A 25,659-nucleotide genomic window follows, 5' to 3' on the forward strand; every position below is an offset into this window, starting at 1 on the left:
TCTGCTGTGACCCTTGATTCACCTCATGATTGTGTCTGCAGCAGCTGCTGGAAATCAAACACACAGTTGTTCTGAAGAAAGTTTGGTTGATGTAGTTTGGTTTTTTAATATTTATTTTTACAGGAAATCACGAGAGTGACACTAATTGCTGGTTATCATTTATAATTGTTTGTTTGCTGATTACTCAAAATCCACTGGATGAAATTTTCATGAAATGTAGGGGGAAAAAAAATATGTCTACCTCCTTCAGTGAGACAGAGCATTATCCTTGGTGGACAATGGGTGAATTCCAATTTCTTGCTTAACCCTCAATCTCAAAAATGTGCGCTCCCGCTAGTGCAAGTGCTGTCCCGATTCTCAGAAAAATTAAGTTGAGGGGCAAATTTAAGGGCTGTATCGCCCTCAATATTGAGATTTTTTTCCGAGACCACCCTTGGGAGTAAGGGCTACCCAGAATGCATTGCATGTTTTGACAGAACAAAGATGGCACCGAAAGCAGCGAAACGAGTACGAGCTACAAATGTAGCATACTCATAAATAAATGTTTTTTCTTTGTTAATAGAGATATAAAAATTATGAAAACCATCGTTTTATCTTAGTTTAGGCCCATATTATGGATTACTTACGTCATTTTTTGCGTGACATTTATATCATAATTTTACGATCTTTTGTCAATAGCCGGTCCGGACAAGCGACAAGTACGGATGACGTAAATGTGTTCTTCTTCTTCTTTTTTGGAGTTGACAGACTGGACGCAGCTTTGGCGTTATTCTGCCCCCTACAGTCTGAAGACGTATCTGCATTTAAGAGGTGTGCCATTTCTAAGTGACAAAATAACCCTCAACACTTGGTTTTGAGGGCCAGATTGAGGGTTAAGATAGGAATTGAAATTGGCCCAATGTCACTGCTATTATTTATTTATTTAAAATACCTTTATTTAACCAAGGTAAGTGAGTTGAGAACCGACGACCTGGGCAAGAAGCAGCACACAAACAGCCCAAAAAACAATATTAAACAACTCATAATTCATATTATTCTAATCTCTAACAGTGTGAGGGATTTCCTTAAATTACTTGTGTACTCATTTATCAATAGAGATAATGAATGGTTGGAATATAACAGTGCTATATAGTGCTATATTATTAATAAATGGCACTTTAAAATTGCAGACCCAGCCAACCTTTACCCAAGCGATTGGATTTGCACTCAGTCAGTCTAACGTCAGTTTAACGTCACACTCCTTTTGTTGGCCTTGTGATGAACAGCTTATGTCACACTCAGTGCACCGCTGATATAAACCTTTTATTAAACAAATTCCTCTGCCTTGTCAAGACTTGACACCTTTATTGCCCAACCACGGTTGGGTCTGAGATTTAAGGGCGATATGCTTACGGAAAGAAAAGGAAAATGTACGACGCTGTTTGGCCCCGGAGCGCAGGCGTCGTAACAGAACAGGTCGGGCAAAGGCGAGCGATTGACGAGGGGCCTCGAGCTGAGAGGAGAATCTCCCACTGATGATACACTGAAACTCACAGTTTAATATACAGTGTTGTAATGTTGTAGAATGTTCACACATATCTGTACTTTACTTACTCTGCTACATTTCCTAAATAAAATTTGTACTTTTACTTTTACCCCTTAATCAATCAATCAATCATCTCCGTTACTCGTGACTACAAAATAGAAGTAAGCTATCAGTTGTTTCAGCTAACAGTTGTTTCAGCTAACAGTTGTTTCAGCTAACAGTTGTTTCAGCTATCAGTTGTTTCAGCTAACAGTTGTTTCAGCTAACAGTTGTTTCAGCTAACAGTTGTTTCAGCTATCAGTTGTTTCAGCTAACAGTTGTTTCAGCTAACAGTTGTTTCAGCTAACAGTTGTTTCAGCTATCAGTTGTTACAGCAAACAGTTGTTTCAGCTAACAGCTGTTAGCTGAGCGGTCAACCAATACTTTTACTTCTAATACTTAAGTACATCAGTTGTTTCAGCTAACAGTTGTTTCAGCTATCAGTTGTTACAGCTAACAGTTGTTTCAGCTAACAGCTGTTAGCTGAGCGGTCAACCAATACTTTTACTTCTAATACTTAAGTACATCAGTTGTTTCAGCTATCAGTTGTTTCAGCTAACAGTTGTTACAGCTAACAGTTGTTTCAGCTATCAGTTGTTACAGCTAACAGTTGTTTCAGCTAATAGTTGTTACAGCTAACAGTTGTTTCAGCTATCAGTTGTTACAGCTAACAGTTGTTTCAGCTATCAGTTGTTACAGCAAACAGTTGTTTCAGCTAATAGCTGTTAGCTGAGCGGCCAACCAATACTTTTACTTTTACTTCTAATACTTAAGTACATTTTATATCAGAAAATTGGTGAAAAAGGTGACTTTAACGTCTACCAAAGTCCTTTTCTGGTAAGATACTTAGCTCAAGTATTGGTTTCAAGTACTTTATAGAAGACTGTTAATATAGTAGCGTATATTAATATGACAGCTACAACTCACAGGGTCCAAAGCAGAGATGATGTGGGACCAAAGACGCGTAGAAACTTTACTTCACCAGATTTACTTCATTATCAGTATCTTGTAGTGCGTGTGTGTGTGAAATTGTGAATAACACGGTGAAGCGTATTCATCGTTTCACTTCTTTGAGGCCACAGAAGTGCTTCAGTCGACAAAAACAGGAAGCGGCACGCGGCGGTGCAGCAGCAGCAGCAGCAGCAGCAGCAGCAGCAGCAGCAGCAGCAGAAGCAGCCGTGCAGGCATTGACGATTAATTCCTATAACTCTTACACTCTCCACTTTAATGACATGGAATCAGAGCAGGAAGTGTTTCCTGTCAATTGAAGTGTCACAATAATGATCGCCATGAGAGAAGTGTTGTCATTCCGTTGCCCTGGAAACAAGAGAGAGGATGATCCTTATACCTTCCAGTGTTTCACTTTTGTCACCACTGTAATCAAGAGCACCATCGCACGTGACTAAGTCACATTTGTCATGACTTTATCTCATCCTTTTATTCCACACTATTGACCCTGTGTTGACCTACTTCCTGTATGAAGCCTCTGATGATTCGCTCACTCATGAAAAAGTTGTATCCTAACCATTGGAAGCACTGGAGGACACGAGGATATATATTTATAGCCGGCTCAGCTCAGCTCGTGGTGCTGTCATCAACCCCACCTTCCTGCTCCCCTCATTTTGCTAATTCTCTCACTCTTGCTCCCCTAATTTGCAAATATGCCACTATCACTCACAAGTTTGAGGAGATGGAAACAACAGGAAAGGTTATGCATCAAGGAGAGAGCGAGCCATAATGTTTCTTAGGAAAAGAGACTTGTTATGCAAGTGTTTCTTTGCAGTGCAGCTGGAATATATATATATATATAAAAAAGAAAAAACTGCCGTATGCTGTTCATATTTCATAAAAATGAGTGTGAGGATAGTTGCTGTAGGAAATCTGCATTTCCACTCTCAGTACCACTCTTATCTACAGCGCATGGGCTATAAAAGTTTGGTTTTTTTGCGTGTAACAAACATAAAAATCCAATCAGAATTTTGCTTGTCATCCCCTGTAAAAACCCTACAGTCTGGTGCCCGGGATCATTGCTATTCAAACGGTGAGCGCAGGAAACTGGAGAAGCAAACGATTCCCTGCTCAGGAGATGGATCTGCTTGTGCACCCTGAAGAATAATTGCAGAATAAAAAAAAAAAGCTTGAAAATCAAATGTTTAAAAAAGAAAAGGTTTAAGGGAACTTTAAAAGAACTGTGCCCTGGGGGTTTCACGGTGATGAGACAGTGAGCGCACAGCCTCGAGTAAGAGTAACGTGCAGGTATGACACAAAATAAAAAATAATGAAAATAAGTTATGTGTCGGCACTTTGCTTGTTCCATCGATTCTCAGCTGAAGAAGCAGCAGTAGAACAGTTTACTAATGGAGGTGAAGACAGGTTATTGTTGTTCAGTGGTGCAGTGGTTTTTCTGCTGCCTCAGGACAGCACTGAGCCAACGATGCACCACCTGACCACACCTCGTTTTAACACCTACACACCTACAACTACACTGATCAGCATTTGCTGCCTATACAACGCGATCGTTTAGCGTGAAAATTACAAACACTTTCTCGTAGAAGTGTCTTTTAGTGCGTGCAGGATTGGTTTCTCAAACCTGGCAACCCCCGAGTCTCTGGGGAGGAGAAGGGAGAAGGGAGGGGGACAATGGTCTCTAGTATTTTTTTATATGGATTGCAGTAGTTGTTTTAACCCTTTAAAGGTGCCATATGTAAGAATGTGGTCAAAAACGGTTACTACATTGAATTTCAAAATACCGAGGTACTTTTAGGTTCCGTTTTTTGACGTAACTGGCAACCTGTGGTTGCTTAGGCAGCTGATACTCTACTGACTGCAATGATTGGTAGATGGCGGTAGGTGGCGCCACATGATTTCAAAGCATAAACATGATTTGCAGTCTGCTAAATATTTTTTTTAATGCAAATATTTTGTCTGTACTGTTGTTGTTGGTGAGTTCAGTTTGTTATATGAACATTATTCCTGAGTCTCTGTGACATATTAGGTGGATTTTATGGCCAGTTGCTTTAGATTTATTACATAATGCACCTTTAACACCAAGCGTATCGCAGACGACACATTTGCATTACTGTAATTATGCAAAGGTTTGTGCTGTTGGGAAAATTCCAGCAGTTTCTGAAAGCTGAGAAGTTGCACGTCAAAGGGAACATGTGGTTATTACGGTAATTTCACATGCGCTGTAGCAGGAAGCCAGCGAATCAGGGTCTTGGGAAAATTTGGAAAAGTGCCTGGACATACAGTAGTTTCCATTTTGAGACAAAAACTTAAACAAATGCTATTTTAAATATGTTTTGCACTCTTCAAATTTCAAATGTCAAAAAAACCTGGTGTTCATGTACAACTACAGTGGGTTTTTTTCTCTAAATTTTAAATTGTTAAAACGCTATTTTAACATGCAGTAAATTGTAAACAACTGTCAGATATGGCAAGTTATTCTGGAAAAATGGGCAAATGCACTTTAGATACAGGACATTTTCTGGCTCTTTTCTGGTTTAAATAAGCAAAAAAAAAAAAAAAAAAAAAAGTCCATACGGACATTTTGAGGCTTACGGTGTCAAAGGGTCATATCCTCTTAATGTGACCAGTTTATCATCAAGCGTATAACTTCCAACGAATGTAAAGACACATCGTGTCATTCAAGTCTGCAGCAGTTGTTGTAAAGCTCATCAACAAACCTACTATGTCCTAAACTGTACAACAATAAAATCAGGGCGTGAGATGTCAAGACAAATTCTTGACCAGTAGCAAAATGTGTGAATATGAGTCTGAACAACTTGCTGCGTTTATCTATGTGAGAACTAATGAGATAGAGTGTGTGGTTTCCCTCTGTTTCCAGTCTATATTCCAGTGGAACAAAGCAAACTGCTGCCTCTAACATATGGTTCAAAGATGAAAGTACATCAGCGGCAGAGACTTTTAATTGCGTATTGATTCATAACACATATATACATATATATATATATATATATATATTATGAGCAGTGCTTTAAAGAATGTGATCAAAGGGATTTTTTTAAACACAAACATATTCCTCCTTTCTTCAAGTCACTGACTTCAGCCCCAGACACAACACAGTTGTGTGTACGTGACGTGGAAGTGGCAAGATTTTCACTTTGAAGCGTCATAAACCTTTGAAACCACAGCAAACGAGACAAAGACTCATTGTGTGTGCGTGTGCGTGTGCAGATGGAGAAGTGGACGGAGATGTGGGAAAGTCTTGAGCTACGTAACAAACAGAGGAACTTCATACGAGTTCTTCATAAAATAATCATTGGATTTGTCTTCAAACCTGATCTTTAAATCTACTGTTGGCCTTTTTTTTTTTTTCCAAGGCATGAAATGAATATTTAAAAAAAGGCAGAGAAGACATCAGTGAAAGCTCTTTTGAGCTCAGATTGTGACATCAAATGGGGATGTGTGGTTACTCGGTTTTGCAAGATGAGTCAATCTGAACGTCATTCCTCGCGTCGCTGTTCCCAACAATGTAAACGGGAAGTAACCGAGAGCTCGGACTTGACCAGTTGTGAAATGTGTGCCATTACTAACAATGAAAATTCACTGCAGGCTAGCTGGCATTGTCAATGCGTAGCGATGGAGTTTTAACATTCTGAACACGTCACGATCAGAACGTTACAATTCAGTTTAGGACCCAAGAGCAGGCGAGGCGAGGAGACGCGGCAGTTTACGACGATTTATTTCCAACCCTGACCCAAATGTGAGGGAAGCAGCAGTCGAGGCAGCAAATGGCTCTAAACTGCAGTGAGGATAAGCGTCAAAAGGCAGCACGTGCACAGGAGAGAGCACAGGGTTTTAGCGGCGTAAACAAGGTTTTCAGGAGAGCAGCGACTTTACCACAGAGTCGTCTGTTACGACGTGGCGACGAGTGACTGCAGGGCCGGGAAATATGAAGGCTGAGCTGATCAGTGAATTGGGAGCAGGTGTTCTCCCTCCACAGGTGAGCTGATTGCATGCTGGAGGAGGAGGAGGAGGACACAGAATTTACCATTTGAAGACGTGCAAAATGGCGTATATCCCTGAGTAAATAACACAAATATCCACTATTTTGAATACAGACTTCCCTCACTAAATCCACACAGGTCTGAGGCAGAAAAGTGTACGTTTCTGCAACGCTGTCAATCAAAAACTGGTTCCTGTTGCCCTTTCAGACACTTCCTCCAATCATCATGCAGAAGCCCAGCGTCCGCGCCCCGCCCACTGCTCCATTGACTCCCAGAGAAGCTGAGCTTCCCTGGAAGTGATGATTTTTTACCATTTTGTCAAAAAAGGGCCAGATTTGAATCCAATGGTCACTTCAGATGTTTTCAATTTTAATTTTTAACGGCAACATTCACATACAAATGAACCCGTTTTATAAAAAATAGATTATCATTGTCAAAGTTATCATTTTTAAATGAAAATGTAACCAAATCTAAGCCACGCAGGAGTGAAATAAAAACCAAATTGAATTGCTTTTCTCTCACATATCATAATATGAGATGAGTGCATATAGATGTCTGTCACAGGTCGATTTCAAACCCAGGACGTGACCAAGGACAATTTTTTTTGTCCAAGTTCTTCCCTGGCTGAAATCTCAAGAGGGCCGGACTTTGGACATGCATGTTTTAGAGCAACCATCACTGCTGTCCAGACACCTGAAAGACAGATGTATGTCGATATGCATGTTTGTCAGCTGGAATTAAGATTGAAGGAATTAGAATCAGACAGGTGTTAAAGAAAAAAATATGTCAATATTTATTTGCAGTATAAACATGTCTTATGTTGTTTCCATATACTGTACAATACATAGGGTCAATCGCGTTTCCTTCAGGAGACAGAAAGGTGAAAACTGCCTCCGTTAACACACACACACACACACCTTGTTTTTACACAGACAGATTGCATCTTTTCTTTTTTCTTTAAAAAAAAAAAAAAGTTTACAGCACAATACAAAACAGCTATTCAACGCGCGTTTGAAGCTGTGAACACTATGCAAGATGCATTGTCAAAAAAATCCCTGAAAAATTCCTCACTGAGGTAAACATTTTTAAATCATTCATGTTTTCTTTTTCGCTTTTGTGTTTTTACGCTGCCGCCTCCTCCACGTCTCCTCCTCCTCCTCCTCCTCCTCCTCCTCCTCCTCCCTCTGCTCATTCATGTTCTTTTTTACCTCCCGAGCTTTAATTCTCGTCAAGATGTCGCTACAAGTTTAAGGGACGCAGAAACTGCCGTTCCTGTGATCTGGCAAATGTACAAACAAGAGAAACGGACGTTTCACATTTTCTCTTTCATTGTTACAAAGACACAAAAACGCAAGAAAGCAGCTTGAAATCAACTGTGGGGTTTTTTTTGTATGTGTTTTTTTTTTGTTTTTAAGTAGAAAAGCTTCATACTGATTTATATTTAAATCTTAGGGTACGAGTGATCAAGTCCCCAGTGTTTTTCTTATTGTAAGTGGGACATGGCGACTCCAGGTCGATTCAAGCATGGTCGAATTATTTTTTTCATCTCTGGTGTTTATATATGAACAGAGGAACTTTTGCATATAAATTCATAACATATATATACTTATTTATATATATATTTATATTGAAAGGCCACAGGAACAGCATAGATCACATTATATCAAAACAAGACGGAAAAAAGACCTTGTAATTATTTAAGCCAGGTGGTGTAATTGTGTATCGTAAAACAAAACTGACATGCTGAACCATACATCTGTGTGTGTGTGTGTGTGACGCACTTTGTGTACATGTGTGTGTCTGTGTGTGTGTGTCAGTGGCCCTACATTTTTGGACACTTTTTTGGAATTGTTACTTTCGTCCATGAGCCGCAATGGGAGCAAAAATCATGTTGAATTATACAGAAGAGTACAAAGTACAAAAGAAGAATTTAAAAATTTTGAGGTCATGGATCTATAAAATACTGCAAAAGTGTGGTGTTTGGATATATTGCAGAGTAACAAAGAGGACCTAATGTGACCCGCAGCGGCAACAAAAACGACAGACTCGCTGTCCATCGTTTACCAGGTTCTGATTCAAATAACAGAGAACTTTTTTCATTTTTTTTTTTACACAATGTTTTCTTTTTTTTCTAAAGTGAGATACAAAGAGTATTGAACAGTCAGCATTAGAAAGAAGTTAGAAAGATTATATAAGGCCAGCGAAAACCAACCCTGTTCATATTTAACACTTGTTCCCCCCTCTTTGTTTCTGCTTTGACCCTGTCCACATTTGAAACTTCAATTTTCTCTACTTTTTTTCCAGTAGAACACTGAGCCTCATGCAAAAACCACTGACCACAGAGTTGTTGTAGTTACATGTGAGTGGAGTTGGATTTAGAAAATCACAGCAGCTCCTTTTATTAATCATTTAAAAAGCTGTAATTCCAGAGTACAGCTACTCATTATGGTGCCAATTTATTCAATGTTCTTTACACAGCACTGAGGTTATACTTATTTCCCTCTTTAACACTAATGAAACGAAAGAGACGTCTAGACCTGTTGTATGAGTCACTAACATTCTGATTTCTCCATAGACAGTGAAACACGTTTGACGAGTGTATTTCCTAAATTAAATTAATTCTCTTTTCTTTATTTTTTTAAGTGTGTTTTTGGTAGAATCCACAGCTGGTGACATTCATCACATTGACACGTTTGTGCACTTGTGAGGGTTTAAGTCTTATTCTAACATTAAGCACAAATCTAATGGATTAAAATATGACATTTAAAATAATACTTTTTTTTTTTTTTGCATGAGTCCAAGAGAACTGTGCTGCAGTGTAAAAAAGGGCAATTTTAGCAGCAGATAGACAATGTTTTGATTGTTTTTCTTTTAAATTTAAGTGCTACTAATGTGGAAGGGGTCTCAGAAAACTCCCTGAACACATACTGAGTGCCACTGTGTTCAGCAGCAACAGCAGTTAAAAAACAGTCCTCAGCATCCATCTCCCCGTCTAATAAAGCAACAGCCGACCTGTGGTCACATGATCTTTTCTTTTTTTTTTTAGAGCATATAGTGCCACAGCATGCTCAGGTAAATAACATATGGATAACTACTTTTTCATTTATATTCCCAAGTCTTTGGGCAGGGTGAATCAACGTGGACACATGATTTTTCTTTGATTGGAATAGATAATATCCCATTTCTTTTCCATTTTTCTCCAATACAGTTAAGGGCTTGAAGCTATTAAGTATAAGTGCAGTCTGTAAGCTGAGGCCAGTCCAAGTCCACAACCACCACCTCAGTCCTAAGCATAGAAACCCCAAGTTAGCATCACAGTCCTTTGTCCCAGAGTCCCTTCTTTGGCATCTGTTGGGGACCTGCGAGGACCCAAAGATGGACCAACACGTTAAACATGTTCCTCCTGGGGCGAAAAAAGAAGTTTGCAATGTAAGTAATACAAGAGTGTTGAGGCACTTCTTTGCCTAAAAGTTGCTAAAATTAGCTGCCCAAGAATTTTGCTCAGAAAGATGTTAACACTAGCTAAAAAAAAAAACGGTCAACCTGAACCCCCCCTCGTTCAAGTCCCTCCCTCATGATCGCAGCTGTTTGGCAAAACTAACCAGTAAGACAATGTGTTGTGACAAAATAATCAAGGAAATAAAACAAAAAAAAAAGACTATTATTATAATAACAATAATAAACACAACTTAGGCAACTGGATGAACATTCATACGGAGAATAAAGGAGGAAACTGGGAACTCACACTTGATAATGGCTTGCCAATGTTAAAGCTTGTTGAATCTTGACCTGTACACAACTACAATTCAACTGGCAACTCTAAAATGTGTGCCCAGTCTTCCCCACTGCGTGTCCTGTCCTGTTCTGGACCCTGAACCTCGGTCTTTGGCCGGAGATCCCCACCTCCCCCCCCTCGCTCCTGCTCCCTCCCCACTGCACAGTGCAGCTGTCTGGACTCGTCGCAGCCTGGGACTGGCCTCTCCTCTCTCTCCCCTCCTCCTCCTCTCTGAATGTCTCTTTATCTGCCTCCAAGGCTCCAAGTGCCAACAAGTCAATGGCTACATCACTGTGCAAACTGCATTAGGTCATCACAAACGTAAAAGGAAAACAAAACTTAAACAAACAAAAAGAAGACAACAACAACGTTCCGCTTGTTGGCAACGCACCCCTACCCGCTCTCCATCTGTAGTTTTACAATCTCTTAAGCCATCATTGGACTGGATTACTTTGTTTTTCAACAAAGATAAAGTTTCTATGTGTAAATATTTATATAAGGTATATAGTTGTGCATAAATGTACACAAAAATATACAAAAATGCATATAGACATACTTGTTAACGACTGCCCACACATTATCTGTTATGCATGTTAAAACATACATACAGTTACATACATACTTTGTTTTTGTGTGTGTGTGTGTGTGTGTGTGAGTGCATGTAAAGTGTATGTAAATTCCTTGGTTTTTAAAAACTCTACATTCAGTAGAGTGGGATTTCCTACGAGCAAATCCCAGATTCTCCACTTGGCACCAGTCAACTCAGCTCAAGGGCTGAGACAGAAAGACAGAGAGGAACGCTGTTGTCTTGCAAATCGAGCGCCGCAGACGTTTCTGTGTTCCTGTCTTTTGCGTGAAGCTATGAACCTTTGCTCAGTTTCTCAGTCAGTTAGGTCTCCTCCCCTTCCCCTTCTTCTTCTTTTTGAAGTCGATCAAAATTCAGTCAACTCTGAGGAGGATTCCATTGCAAACCCGTCAGTTCCTTGCTCTGGGTTTAATGAAAATACAACCCCTTAAACGTGGCCCGTGTGACCTCCTCTGTCCCTCCAACGCTGCTCCGTGGCCAGGCTCTCGGACAACGAGCCTCCGGAGGCTAAAACATTCATTAAAACTGGCTGCGTAAAGCTGGCTTCAGTGCAGCCGCTTTGTTACCATGGTAAGAACACCACCATGACCCCCGCAACTTTCAAAAAAAGGGGACAGTCCCCTCGCTGATTCTCATGTGGACTCTAGCGTGTCCAGCTGAAACACGTTGTGATTGGTCGGGGTGGTGAAGAACAGCTGGTCATGTGTCGGCGACGAGGACGAGTGGTTGTCGCAGCCGGGGCTGTTCAGGCCCAGAGTCCGCTCGAAGTCCAGGAGCTGGCCCATGAAGTTGAAATTGGGGGAAATGTTCGACTTTTTCCGCTTGACAAAGTCATAGGCGTCGTTGAGCGACAGGTTGAGCTTCTGCATCAGGTACGCCACCGTGACGGTCACCGAGCGGCTGATCCCGGCCAGGCAGTGCACCAGGATGCCGCATTTCTTGGAGCGCGCCTCATCTGAGGACGAGAGGGAGGGACGGAGGAGAAAGAGATGGAAATAGAGGAAGGTTAGACTAAAGCCAATGTCTCATGCACCCATGCATCTATGACCTTTGAACTTACTTTCTTTCTTACTTACCATTTTGATCGATATACATGTGTATAAAACAAACAGATATGTATGGTATTGTTTATGTTGTCTGCTAATTTTCAATGTAACAGTTACACTACTTAATTGTTTGATCACAATTGATCACAATGTAAAGCAACTCTTACATTCACTAGTATGCAAATAAAGCTAATTTATCCAGTTTAGCCGCCTTCTCTGATTCATACAGACCATGTAGGAAAAACACAGATGAACACCCCAGGCTACAGCGTTAGCATACGTCTAAATCTGCTAAAATGATACAGACAGTGATTGTTTGACACTGAAACAGTGGAATTATTTCTCACTGATTCATTAGTTCCACTTCCTCACAAAGAGACCAATCCAGTCCTTTTCCCAAAGTTGCATTATATTCCAGTTTTTGTTGTGCTTGTTCTATTTATGCTACAAAAAAATCATCAGCAGTTTTTCAAAGCGTGACGCAGACTAATAACATCTGAGAATAATCCTGAACGATGTTTCTCAATGACTGTGAAAACTCATCTTTCATTCTGCTTTCCAGCTCTGAATAAAAGAACACCTTACATTTTTTAACAGACTACATCTATTCACCTTTCCGTGCCTTTGCACTTGCATCACTGAAGGCCATTAGGGCGAGAGTTAAGTGCTTCTTTACTTCCTTTCCTGCTCCCTCTCTCTTCTCTTTCATCCTCTCTCTCGCTGCTCCACCTCACTGTCTCTGCCTGCATCTCTTGTTGCAGGATTGGGGTCATATGCCTCACAAGCTCAGGCTGCCAAACGGAAGCCAAATTAAATTTTATATGTGATGTGTTCTCGCTTTCCCCACATTAGGAAGGGCACAGAAATCCTTACCACGAGACTTAAACCCACTATACAAGAGCCAGAAGTCAATTTAACAACCGGTAGTTAATCTGTAATGGAGCGATCTTTACATTTCGCAGCATTAGATCACGTTGCTGTAAAGAAAGACAATATAATAATGAAAGATCCTCCCATAAACCTCCCCTACAGTCCCAAATAAACTAAGACATGCTCTAATTATAATTATAGATTAATAGTTAACGGCGTAAGGGTCACATCTGGGTCTCTTTTTCGGCCAAAGCCTCTCTCCTTTACCCATAATTGCCCCTGCTGTTAAGATCTGGTGTAATTCCTGCACATTACAGCCAGTCAGGCCATTTAACATCAGCCCGACCCCAATCTGACACGACCTTCTGGCTCTGGCATATGTCACACTGCCTCGCACCTAAGTGGAAACATTACTCCAAAGGAAAATAAAAAAAGGTTAGCGGGGTCTGGACGAACAAAGGTTTGGCACGCTGACTCATCACAGAGGCATTTCACTCGTTCTCAGGTAGTTAAGTCGCAGGAAATGATGGGAAATGCGGAAAATTGGATGAGAGGATGCAGCTTCGACATGGGTGAAACCACATGTGGCTTCACTATGGTCCGCTTCTAAAAATAAACGTCTGATTATTGTGTGATTCTGAGATCACATCTGTTGTTTTTAATTAGTGGCAACAGATTAAAGGCAGCTAGCTGACAATTAATCAATACGCTAATCAACCAAATGTGAATAATTTCTGTGTGTGTGTATTAGTGATAATATAAGTATATATATATATATGTTAACGCGTTAACAGCGAATACCGCACGACGTGTTTCCGTGACGACTGACCGGAAAAAGATGCAAGTGACGTCATGTTTACGTGCCGCGACACTGGAGTACCAGTCAGCTCCGTTAGCTGCATTAGCTCCTTTAGCGTCGTTAGCGCGCCTACAGTCGAACTGGACCAGTCCGTTTATTATTAAACGAAAAGAGCAGCGCAACAAATAACCAGCATACCTGTGTACTGCGTCTGTGTGCCTCTGTTTTTAAAGTTTAGCGTTACTTTAGAGACTAATTTTAACAACCTGGAGTCCCGTAAGCATGACGTCACATGTGCCTTTTTCCGGACAGTTGTCATGGAAAATCGCCGTGCATTAACGTGCGCTAGCGCTGACGCTGTCAACCGCCATTAACGCGCCCAGCACTATTATTTACGTTAAATGTTTTTGTATTTTGACTGATGGACAGACAAAATGGTCAATTGTAATATTTTATGTCTCAGAATGTGATCCATATTTATACACCTATAACTGCAAGTAAAAATTAGCTGCTTGCTGAAGTCTGAATTCTCAAGCAAAATAAATGTGCTCTACAGAAATGTATGCAGTTTTTTATACTTCATATGAAGAATAATTGCGTGGAAATAAAATGGTCCAAATAAAACACAAACTGTAGACACATACAGCCGCAGACAAGACCAAAACATGACTAACATGGCTTTTTCAAAAGGAGAACTAATCAATAATCAAAATACAGCTGTTGGGAAAAGGAACTGATGTAACCTCAGACAATCATTACACGTCACATGACTTTGACTAAAGCACTCTCTGCCTTTTACTCACCAATGAATGAAATGGCCTCTGGGAAAAACTGCGAGAGGTTCTGGCTCCAGTGATCAGAGATGGGGATCTGTTTGTACTTGAAGTCGCCTTCGTGTTCGAACATGTTGGGCAGGTTGGGCGTCACGTTGAGGATGTACTTGATGTTGTGCTTGCTGAGCACGTCCAGGTTGGCGGAGTCTTTGGCACATCCCAGGTAAAGGTACGGCAGGATCTGGACCGGGAACGCTGGCTGGTTGTTGGGGAGGGGGCTGCCCTCCGACTCCGTGGCGCTGCCCGGCTCGCGGTCAGACTCCCCGTCAGAGCAGTCAGAGCTGATGCGAAGTCCTCCCAGACCCAGGACGGAGGTCGGCGGCGAGCTGCTGGGACAGGAGCAGTCCAGGTTGGTCTCACAGTGCTCGGGGTACTCGGACTGGAACTTGTTAAAGCCACCTGGAGGACGAGGAGAACATCAGACACAAATATCAATATTAGGAACAAATTATATCAGTGGGTGGTATTAAAAAAAAAGTGCTCTGTACACACAAGAACAGAAAAATATCCCACACACTGTTCTTGCTCAGCAGCATCACAAGTTACTAATTCAACAGTGAAACATTTTAGTCTCTCTGGGCCTTTGTCGAGGCTCTTGGATCGAAATGTGGATGGTTGGTGAATCAATAGATCGTGATGCTGAGCAACAGTTGGCTGTAGGTTATTTTGGTCCTGTGCTTTGTAGTTTCTACCTTCCAACGCACATGCTTTGAAGAAAGTTGGATGTGTGAATATATAAACATATCTGTGTGAGAGAATTAGAACCAAAAAAAGACTTACAATTACTCAAGTCCAAGGCCAAATTCAATTTTATTCACACTATGATTATATCGGAGTACTTCCTGTATCAAAACTCAGACAGGAAATCTATAAAATATACAAATTATCTTAATTTATTTACATATTTAACTAATTTTGCAGTTTCATTTTATAGTAATTGTCTTTCTTAACTTAATTTGTCTTCAAATTTATTGATCTTTGTGCTTCCGTCTTCTCTATTTTTCAAACCAAGCATCTACCTCTACCAAAGAGGTTATTCAGTTGTTTATTATGCACCATAACACTACAGCAAATTTCTTGATATGTTTACGACCTACTGCCATAAAAAAACAAACTTCTTCTTATCTTTTTGTGTATGCATACAAAAAAAAAAATAACGTCATAGTGAATAAGCAAACACGCTGGACAGATGTGCTCCATTAAGAGAATGCTTAAGCCCTGAGGAGAAAGAGCAGCAGAGCAGGACTGTCAGTCAGAGCTGCAGTGCAACCACACACACACACACACACACACACGCACACGCACACGCACACGCACACGCACACACACACACACAGTGTTCACTGGAGTTTTGTGAATGGCAGCTCAGACAGTGAGTGACACTAGTGATGCATTTTACATGACCAAGTCTATAAATCCAACACGCCCTCTCTAATCCTCTAAATACGACTCCATGTTATCTGTATAAACCCTGTGTGTGCTTTTATTACACCTCTCTTCTTATCATGCTGCTGGATTATTGTTGAGCTCTAGTCTCATTATTTCTCCTCTTCATTCATGAAAAAAAAAACACAGTCTTTTTTCCTAAAAGGCATAGACAACATGGCGGGCCTTTTCTTTTCTCTTTTTTTCTTAAAGCAGCATTTAATTGAGAACATATTTGAGGCAGCTTTGTGAACCGAGACACTGAACACTTGTTCTCAACGCTTTCCTCTTCAATGATCATTTCACACTGGCACAAGAGAAAATGATGTCTTTATGTGGGCGATAAGAAACAAAAAAAGTGTCCTGTCAAACATCAAAGTTCACCATGACCTCACTCTCTGTGTTACTATGTAGGTGTCATAAAAACACAAGACGTGCATTTTGTCATTATGACACGTGGATAAACCTTCACAACTGCTTTTATGTGAAGTTGTTCCACACTGTGACAATGACATTGTCCTATAGGGGGTTGACATCTGTCACATTTGTTATTGACATCCTGTGATTTGTTGCTGGAGGTGACACATTATTATATTTTATTATGTCATACAGTGATATGTTCAAGGCAGCAAATACCTGGACATACAAAATAAATGCAGCCAGTTAATTTAACTTAATATTATTCCTGTTGTTGACACTGCCATATAAATAACATAATTGACAATCTTGTGTTAATCAGATCAGTGTGTGATTAACTTTTGTGTCCAACTGTGTTGAAGAAAATCAAATGACCTCCACAACAAACAAGAATGACGTTATATATGGTATATAATCTTACCTTCCAGATAGAAAGCCTTGCAGCCATCGTCCCGCAGCTTCTGCAGCAGCAGCCCCAGCACCGAGCTCCCCAGCCCGGACTCCTGCCGCTCAGAGGTCGCCTCGTCATACAGCACCACCACGTCCGTCTTGCAGCGCTTGACAAATTTCTCCTTGTCCTCGTTGTTGGGGATGATGGAGCGGATCGGGAGGTTGCCCTTCTTCAGCCTCCGCAGCATGAGGCCGGGGATGGCCAGGTTGATGGCCGACTCGATGTGCGAGGACTCGTAGAGCTCGTGCGCTCTGCAGTCCAGCAGCAGCAGGGAGCTGCTGGCTCCGGACTCCAGCTCCTCCTGCAGCCACTCCACGCTCTTACTCGACATCATCATAGTCACGATCACGGAGCCTCTCAACAGATGATTAATTTTCATTAGGGAGACGTTAATCCACCGGCCCGCTGCCGTGACATGAGAGAACAACACAATCAAAGGGGGCGAAAGGAAGAAGAAGAAGAAGAAGAAGAAGAAGAAAATCACGGCACTAAAGTTCCCTTCCCGTGGTCACCACCACCACCTCCACCACCACCGTTTCTCCTGCTGCTGCTCCTGAGGGCGCGCACACACACGCACCCAGTGCGCACTTCCACACACATCCAACACGCGCGCAGCGATGCCCGTGTTCGGATCAGGGGACTCGAACATGCAGAGGTATGTCTCCCTCCTTCCTTTAGTCCGACACAAGAAAGAGAAGCAGAAGTGGACCTTTCACTCCAGTCCATCGACGTCCATTCAGCGAGCCCGCCCCAACTTCCATGCGCTCTCAGACACGGACACGACCCACGGCCCCCGCGGCAGCAGCAGCCTCGTCAGTGTCTCTGGGTGACTGCGCTGTTCATCAATGCCATGATTGTTGTGGTTGTTTATTTTTACATGCTGGACCGTGGATCAGGAGAACCTCTGGTTTGTCACCTTCCCTGCCTGAGTAAAAGAGCTTCTGCTGCGGAGCTTTACACCAAGGAGGAGGAGGAGGAGGAGGAGAAGGAGGAGGAGCGGAGAGATTTAAAGGCGCAGGAGCGCAACTGAGCTTTCATGTTATGATCCATTCATTAATAGTCGACGTACAGTACAGTCTGTGTGACTGGGAAAATGATGATGTTTAAAATATGAAATTAAAGCATAATCATGATCTCCCATTACAGAATTATACAATCATAGATCATGGTGTACTGGCTGAGAACAACCTGGAAGTAAGTATTATATTTAAAAGCTACTGGCTGGTGCAAAAAGAACCCGTCTAGGGGAAAATAAGCTGACTTCTGACGTGATTCTGACATTTTCCTGAGGAATTAATGGAAGATTATGCAAATAATTTGTACATGTTTTAATCCACTGACAACCCTGATAATAAATAATATACAGTGTGTAACTGACCCATGAAAGTTGACTTTTCATTTGGTGCTAAGTGGTTGTATTTTTTGTTGTATATAGTTTGGGGTTGATGATTTATTTTAAAAAAAAAAATGTCTAAGGGAAAAACTAATTATTATGTTATTATTATATGCATTATGTTAGTATGATTGGCTGGTTTTCTGAAATTGTACAAATCAAACCATGAACCTGATCAATCAATGTGTTTAATGTTTAGTACATCTAGCACTTACATAATAACATAGTGGACTCTATGCAAGTGGCTTCTGTTTGACAAATTATAATTATCAGCTGCCACAATCAACAGATTATGACACTTTTTTAAATTACAGAAGATAATTAAGTTATTACTAACAGTCATTAAATGCCACAGCGTCATACTACTTTAGTGGTGTCGATGTATCGGCCGTAGAAGTTAATTTCCCTGTCATCTCCACTCTCCCTTACAAACCCCTACGTTTCATCCTCACATTCATTACAATTACACATTTCTCTCTGGGAAACTAAGCACACAGAGCTAATCAAGTTAGTAAATAAGCAGAAACATGAAGACACATTTCAAATAGTGTCTGCAAAGACTGTGGTGTCTTTATCACACAGCAGAAACCTGAGCCAAATATATTCTCCTCTTCTTTTCTTTCCTTTTTTTCCCTTCCCCAGATCGACTCAGGATGACTCAACAGATGCTGCTTCACAGAAGCTGCATAACATTTAAAGTTTACACACAGATTTTCTTAGAAAGCCTTGAAAATACACTAATACTTGCACATGTGGTGTAACATACAGACAGGAGACATGTTTTCACCTCAGGCAGAATTTGGTTCTCGAGTGGTTTGTGAATCAGATCACATCAGACTGTTGTAGCGTCTTCTAATTGACCATTCAGCAAAACATAATGCACATATACTGACATAATATCACAAATTACCATATTCATTTCTGGGTCAGGCATGTTACACTACAGCCACGACTTACACTGACAACAAAAAAATATGTGAACTCTTTGGAATATCGCAAAAGGTCACAAGTGCCTGAGCTAATATCACACCAACTACTGGAAACTTGAATGTTTTTTTCCGAAACACACTGATAAGTAAGTAAAGACCTATAATGATGACATCGACATAAGCTAATTAGAGTCAGGCTTTAGCACTGACCTGGTGTCCTGTCAATGAATTGAGTGCGGAGGTGTGGTTTAGAGCTACTTTGACTGATAAAAAAAACACTCTCAGAAGATCTGATCAAGAGTTGTTGATGTTGTTGATGTTGCATAAAGTTGGAAAGGGTGACAAAGTCACCTCAAAGACTTTAGATACGAATAATTACATAGTTAAGACAATTCAGTATGTGATAACTTAGTCTAACGCTACAGTGCCTAGAACCAGTCAAGATCACTCCAAGGGCTCAGCGCAGATTATAATAACAACACAAGAGTTGAAGGAATCACCCGTTTATGAATCAACTACTGCATTGTGCTGTCATAGTCAGTAATAAATCCACATATTAAAAACATTCCACCACAAGTACCCACTGCTAAAGGTGGTGTCTTCTCTGCTCAATCAACAGTTGAAAGTCAGTACATCCAGACATCCAGCAGGAAATCTTTACATGAAACACTTACCAGTAAAATGACTAAAATGATAAATTAATTACCAAAGACTTCTTTCATGTTTCTGTCCCCCAGATGTAAAGAAAAAAACCCCATTGAATTATTCAGTTAATTAAACCCATTAATGTAATCATAAATGTTGAAAATAATTGTATATTTTATAACCTGACAAGGTTGTACCTCCGCTGGGATTGGCTCCAGCTCCCCCAGTGACCCTCAAAAGAATAAATGTATTGTTTAAAATGCTTTTGGCATTAACCATTTCAATGAATGAATTTCAATGTTACATAGATTAAATGTATTCTATGTCAAAAAAATCTACCAACAAGCTAATAGTCCAAGTGCCATCTTGTATAACCAGAGTCATGTTGTATTAGATTGGTTGATGTACCTGCTGTGCTGCCCAACCCAACCACACCACTGTGTCATCACTTAGTTTCTTAATCGTAAGCAAACAGGCCACCGTAGCATCATCATCAGCAGGTTAATTGTGATGAAGGCACAGACAGAAATGAGGGGAAGAGGAAAAGAGGAGTGTTTGATTTCCTCACAGCTGCAGAGAGGAGGAGTGGGGGATGCACCAGCTGCAGACAATGGCTCTTTATCCCACCCAGTGGCTTACACACAAACACGCACTCAGCAACACAACGCAGACAGACAGACACATGCGCGCACACACACACACAGATACACAAACAAACCACACAAACTTTGGGCCTCTTGTGTTTCAATCCCCTTCATGAACAACAGGCTCTCTGAGAGAGTGTGAAGCCACTCAGTGTGTGATTGTGTTAGTTTACTACTGCTCCCAAGTAGTAAACAAATCTATCAGTACTTATATAAATATAATAGTTATTTTAACTGTAAAACTTTTATGACATCTAACTAACTTTACTCAGGATGAAGCTCAAACAGAGTTGGAGTGTATGTATGAATTGTTGTTTTTTATTTTACCACAGGATGTTGGATTTTAGTATGGATGTATTTTGTAGACTTGGTGAAGCACATACTCAGACAATTGCTCCAGTGACTGCAAATGCAACAACAACAACAACAACAACAACAACAGCAGCAACCTGTGACACAAAAGCAAATTCACACACATAAATCACCATCACGGGGAGACGGATCGTGCTGTGTTTCTATATGTCTCGTACCTGCCCTACATGTTAATCGTGATACAAATGAAACCGAGCACGGCTCTTGTGCTCGCTGTGTTGTCCTACGAAATACTTAGTCTCCTTCTACATCCAGATCAAAGAGTAGGAGTAACTGAACTGTGAATCACATTATATAGGTATGTTAGTTTGATTAATACTAGCTCGATCTTAGTCGGATGTTTACATGACATTAAGGATACCAAATTATTGTTTTAGTCCAACTAAAATTGGACTTTTATGTAATCTTATATAATATAGTATTGGCAGTACACTCTTAGAAATAAAAGTGCTAAGTAGAACCATATAAGGTTTTTTGGCTTGTCTTCTTCTTTTTGGCTCCAGGTTAAACCTTTTTATAAAGGTTCCACCTGGAACCCTTTTGGAGGGTCCCACCAAGAAGCCTTATAAAACCCTTTATTCAAGAAAGGGGTTTTAAATGGTTCTCTGGATCAAAATGGTTCCAAACCATTTAGTCTGGAAAGCTGCTGTGACGTGTCTTTCTCTTTGTCTGCAGTTCCAATATCACCTCTAATCTATGTTTTCAAGTTTCAGAAAATGGGCCACCGACACTACGTACACCATTGCTCTTAATGGCTTTAATCAGCTTTATTGTTCTCTCTCTCGCTGAAATGAAATATGAAGAAAAGCCACACAAATAAATATAAATTGCAGTAGAAGTTATTCAAGCAGAAAAGTAATATGCAATATCAGTCTATTTTGCTGTTGATGGCCACCCTGCCCTGGAGGATAAGGACCCCTGCCAGACAGAAGAGCCCTTAATTCTATCTTAAATCTACACTTCAGGTCGATAATGTTATATCCTGAAGGATCGGTGTTGATATGAGCCCCACTTGTAACTGCGGGCCTGGAAATTAGCTCTACTGCCTGTTTGAGCTGGTGTTTCTTTTAAGTGTAAAACCAAATGAGCAAAATAATAGAGTCCATACAGAACCTTAATAGCTAATATAAAAAAAGACAAGGCAGCTTTCTTTGTACAGCACATTTCATGCACAAGGGCAACTCAATGTGCTTTACATAAAACAGAATAACAATTAAAATTTACAACACATGTATTTAGGTTGAAATAAAGTTAAAATACATCCTGATTAATTAATAATTCATAGATAACTTGACATTTGCCAGACTGTCAGATGATATTGAACAAAGATTCATATTTACATTTATTGAGAAATTGTCAATGTTTTTGTAAATGTAGTCAGAAAGAATTAGTTTGATAGCATTGGTGCTGGGTATTTGATATACAGTATGTATGAAGCAGGTACTAAAGATCAGGGCTTTTTTCCCTTTTCATGTATTGCCTTTGTTCCAAAGAAGAAGTTTAACAGCTGGACTGCAGATGTTGTTCTCTTGTGAATTCACTGCTCTGTATGCTGCCCCACGTTGTCATTTGAACTTATGGAATTCCTGAGGTTACAGGATTGTTTATTGCGTGACACTTTTATCATTTTTTTCAAAATCACCACATCTAAACCCCCTGAAAGAAAACGAGCTAATGCTATCGAGACCTCTGTCCTTTGTATTGCGAGCCACAGCTGTGACATCTGGGTTGGCCTCCTTTCCATCATCTTGCTTTTTTTTCTTTTAATTGATCTTTACAAAAAAGTCTGTTTCTCAAGACACCAACCACTACAAAACTGGCCATTCGCAAGTGACACCTAAGTGATTTAGAGTTTAATCAAAAATTATTTTTTTTAAGTATCTGGAAAAGAACAACTCTAATGAAAAATAAAAGAAAATACTTTTTAAATGAAAGTGTTTTTGTCACAAGGACATAAATGATTAATTCTAACCACATCAAGTAATTTACTCAAGGGAAGATTAGTTATCATGTCAGCGGTGATAGAGAGATGGAAGTTTGACACTACGTTTTACTTTAGACTTTTGCAGCCAACATTATAGCATATCATGGTCATTTATGACTTACATAGACTTCTTTTAATACATATTTCACCTGCTTTGTTAAAGATGTACTGTTTCCTGTCTGCAGTTTAATGAGCATAAGAGTGCAGTCCCATAAGTACTATTTTAATGCAAAAAGAAAAACAACAAAAGGCGCCCAGGAAGTCATTAACCATTCCCATGTTGCATGACAATGAAAAGCTGAACATTTCCTGTATGACCCTTCTAGACCAATTGTTTTTCAACACTTAAGTGTTTTTAATTCATAAATGATGATTCTGTTACACAAATATTAAAGAGGATTAACATTTCAGCTCATCTCAAATGAATATCTATGGAAATAAATACTTCCCATGCGAGAATAATCTGATCTTTTCTGGACTTGTATGAGGCTTCTGATTCTGATGAAAATGAATAAATTGATCAATTCTGGACCAGACGCCCATATCCCTGGAAAATCAACCTGGGTTGAATCCAGCATTCACTGTTTTATCACTCTTTTATTCTGATATAACAATATTATTACTGATCTTTCTACATACAAATATGTTGCATGCATGGTGAAAACGTAAATGCTGCCTCTCCACATAAAACCAGGAAAACACTAACTTGGCAGTCGTCTCATTTCCTTGTTGCTGTGTCTGACTGAGGTCTCTTTAAGGCAGACGGTGGTTTAAACCCACTCACCTCTGGGATGGAGTGAGGTGGCCTCCCCTCTCCCACGCTAACGATGGCATTTCCTTTGCGGTTTCCTTTACCCCCAAACATGCAGGTTGACAACAAATACAAGCAGGCCTGGAAAACGTATCAAGCACTTCTGTCTGTTTCTGTTCATCTGCTCCGTGATTTGAATTTGTTCAATCGTATGCCAGAAGGCAGTGAGAGTGATGGCTTATGATTACTGTCGAAATCATTACTATGCAATTACAGAGATAAAGACCTAGCTTGTGTGATTCCAAAGATAAATGAAAAAACTTGGTATTCTGGGGTTTTTATCCTCAAAGTGGGAATTATTGATAGAGACCTACCAATCGTTAAAAGCAACCGTTTAAATTCAAAAATCCATTCCAAAACATACAGTATAAGCAACCACATATAGATGGACATAAAAACAGATGAAGATAATCAATTATGTGATTAGTTTAGAAGAAAATGCTGTTAATGCAGTCCCTGATCTCATCTCTTTTGCACAACTATATGTTAAAAGTCTGTTATCCAGGACTCTCAGAGTGTGACAAAGTGTGATTTGCATTATTTTTAAAGGATATTTGACCCAACAACTCTCTCTGCAGGGAGGTTTTAGACAAAGAAAACCTCTTCTGCCTCATTAGGACTGGGTTTGGGTTCTGAGGGGGCTACTGGTCTTGACAAGTTTGGAGCTCATGCCAGAAAAGGTCCTAAAGAGGTAATAAATACAAGCGCACACACACAACAAGTCAGCTTTTCACTACAAGTTGTATTATGTGATGTATATCTGGCTTTTAACGTAGCTTTGTCCAGACTGTATCCAGGAAACTTGGAGCTGCATGGTGTGATGAAGAGCAGCAGCTGTGTTGTGTTTGGTACATGTAGGCAGTGGTTTAGAGAGCGCTTGATTCACTTTGAATTCAAACCTGTGATTGTGATTAAAATGCGATTGTGAAGTCCTTCCGATGTCCAGGTTTATTTTGAGAAGTAAAAATCCAATTCTGATGTTTGTGGTGGCCACTTGTTGCTGTTTTCAGCCAACATGCAAATGTATGAAGCAGTCTTGCTTTACTCACACTGTGTGCTTCTTCCAACTTGTCTGCTTCACTCTGTGATGTGCAGGAATATGGCTGGGAAACACTGCTTTGCCGTCTCGAGAGTCTCTCAGAGAATCACGTGGAGCTTAATCAGCATTGTGTGAACTCATTTTATATCTAAAAGTTACACACTTCAGCTTTAACAGTAGAAGCCTGACCAAATCATAGTCACCCAGCCTGTCCTCCAAATCACTCTGCTGCGCTCAAAGTTTGAAAACACATTTGACTGGTTTCTGTTTGCTATGCAAGTGATAATTTAACAAATCACGTAACCAATATGACAAAAGTAACACTGATTCAGTTTAGCCTCTTTATATGAATTCAATCTTTTCTTCAAACCACCTGTAATCTTCACCCCACCTACTGTAATAACCTGCAGAGCAAACACAATGTACCAACATATGCCCAGATTGTAAAAGCACTAAGGTGAGTCATCGTGTGTTAACTCAGTTGCGCGCACACACACCCACACACACCTTTATCCCACCCTATTATATCACTATGACAGCTGAGAGGCCGGGCCATAAAGACAGATGGTCAAAGGTGGTCAAATAAAACTAACGATCTGTGTGTGAGTTTCACTTTCCTGCTCCTTGTCTGTTCAGCTTGTTCTACACTCGCCGACGCTCACTCACAGGACAATGTTAACATATACACATGACCACATAACTGCTTCTGCTATTAGAGCATTACAGTAAAACATCTGACGACCAAGGTATAATAAAGGAGATATAACAGGTAAAATGTTCTATAATGATACTATTAAAAAAACAACCATGCTATTTTCCAAAGTAGTATGCAGTGAGCATTACAGTAGATGGAAATATGTGTATATCAATATTATAAAGTTGAAATCCATCGTCTCTTATTCAGGCATGGATACCTGACCAGAGGTGGGTCTAAAAGGATATCAATTTACGTAGTATTTTCAAGTTCTCCAAAATAGGATGAATTTAACTTCATGGGAATTTTATTTGATTTGTCCAAATAATGCTACCTTTTGCCATAACCCTAAATGAAGGCTACGACCATGATGACGGTCAGAATAGGCTTCAGCTTACTCTGACTGTGTCAC

The 25,659-nt window shown here is 40.3% G+C and overlaps 1 protein-coding gene across 1 annotated transcript; it reads right to left on the bottom strand.

Annotated features, from left to right (window-relative positions):
- Window positions 1-11,527: 11,527 nt before the first annotated feature.
- Window positions 11,528-17,115, bottom strand: dusp7 (dual specificity phosphatase 7; the record flags this gene model as incomplete). Its single annotated transcript, XM_083892758.1, has 3 exons — window positions 11,528-11,850; window positions 14,414-14,842; window positions 16,707-17,115. The coding sequence occupies 3 exons, from the start codon at window positions 17,113-17,115 to the stop codon at window positions 11,528-11,530; spliced, it is 1,161 nt and encodes a 386-aa protein (XP_083748884.1).
- Window positions 17,116-25,659: the final 8,544 nt, after the last annotated feature.

The sequence above is a fragment of the Microchirus variegatus genome (genome assembly GCF_963457635.1).
Source record: "Microchirus variegatus genome assembly, chromosome: 7".
Lineage (NCBI taxonomy): Eukaryota > Metazoa > Chordata > Actinopteri > Pleuronectiformes > Soleidae > Microchirus > Microchirus variegatus.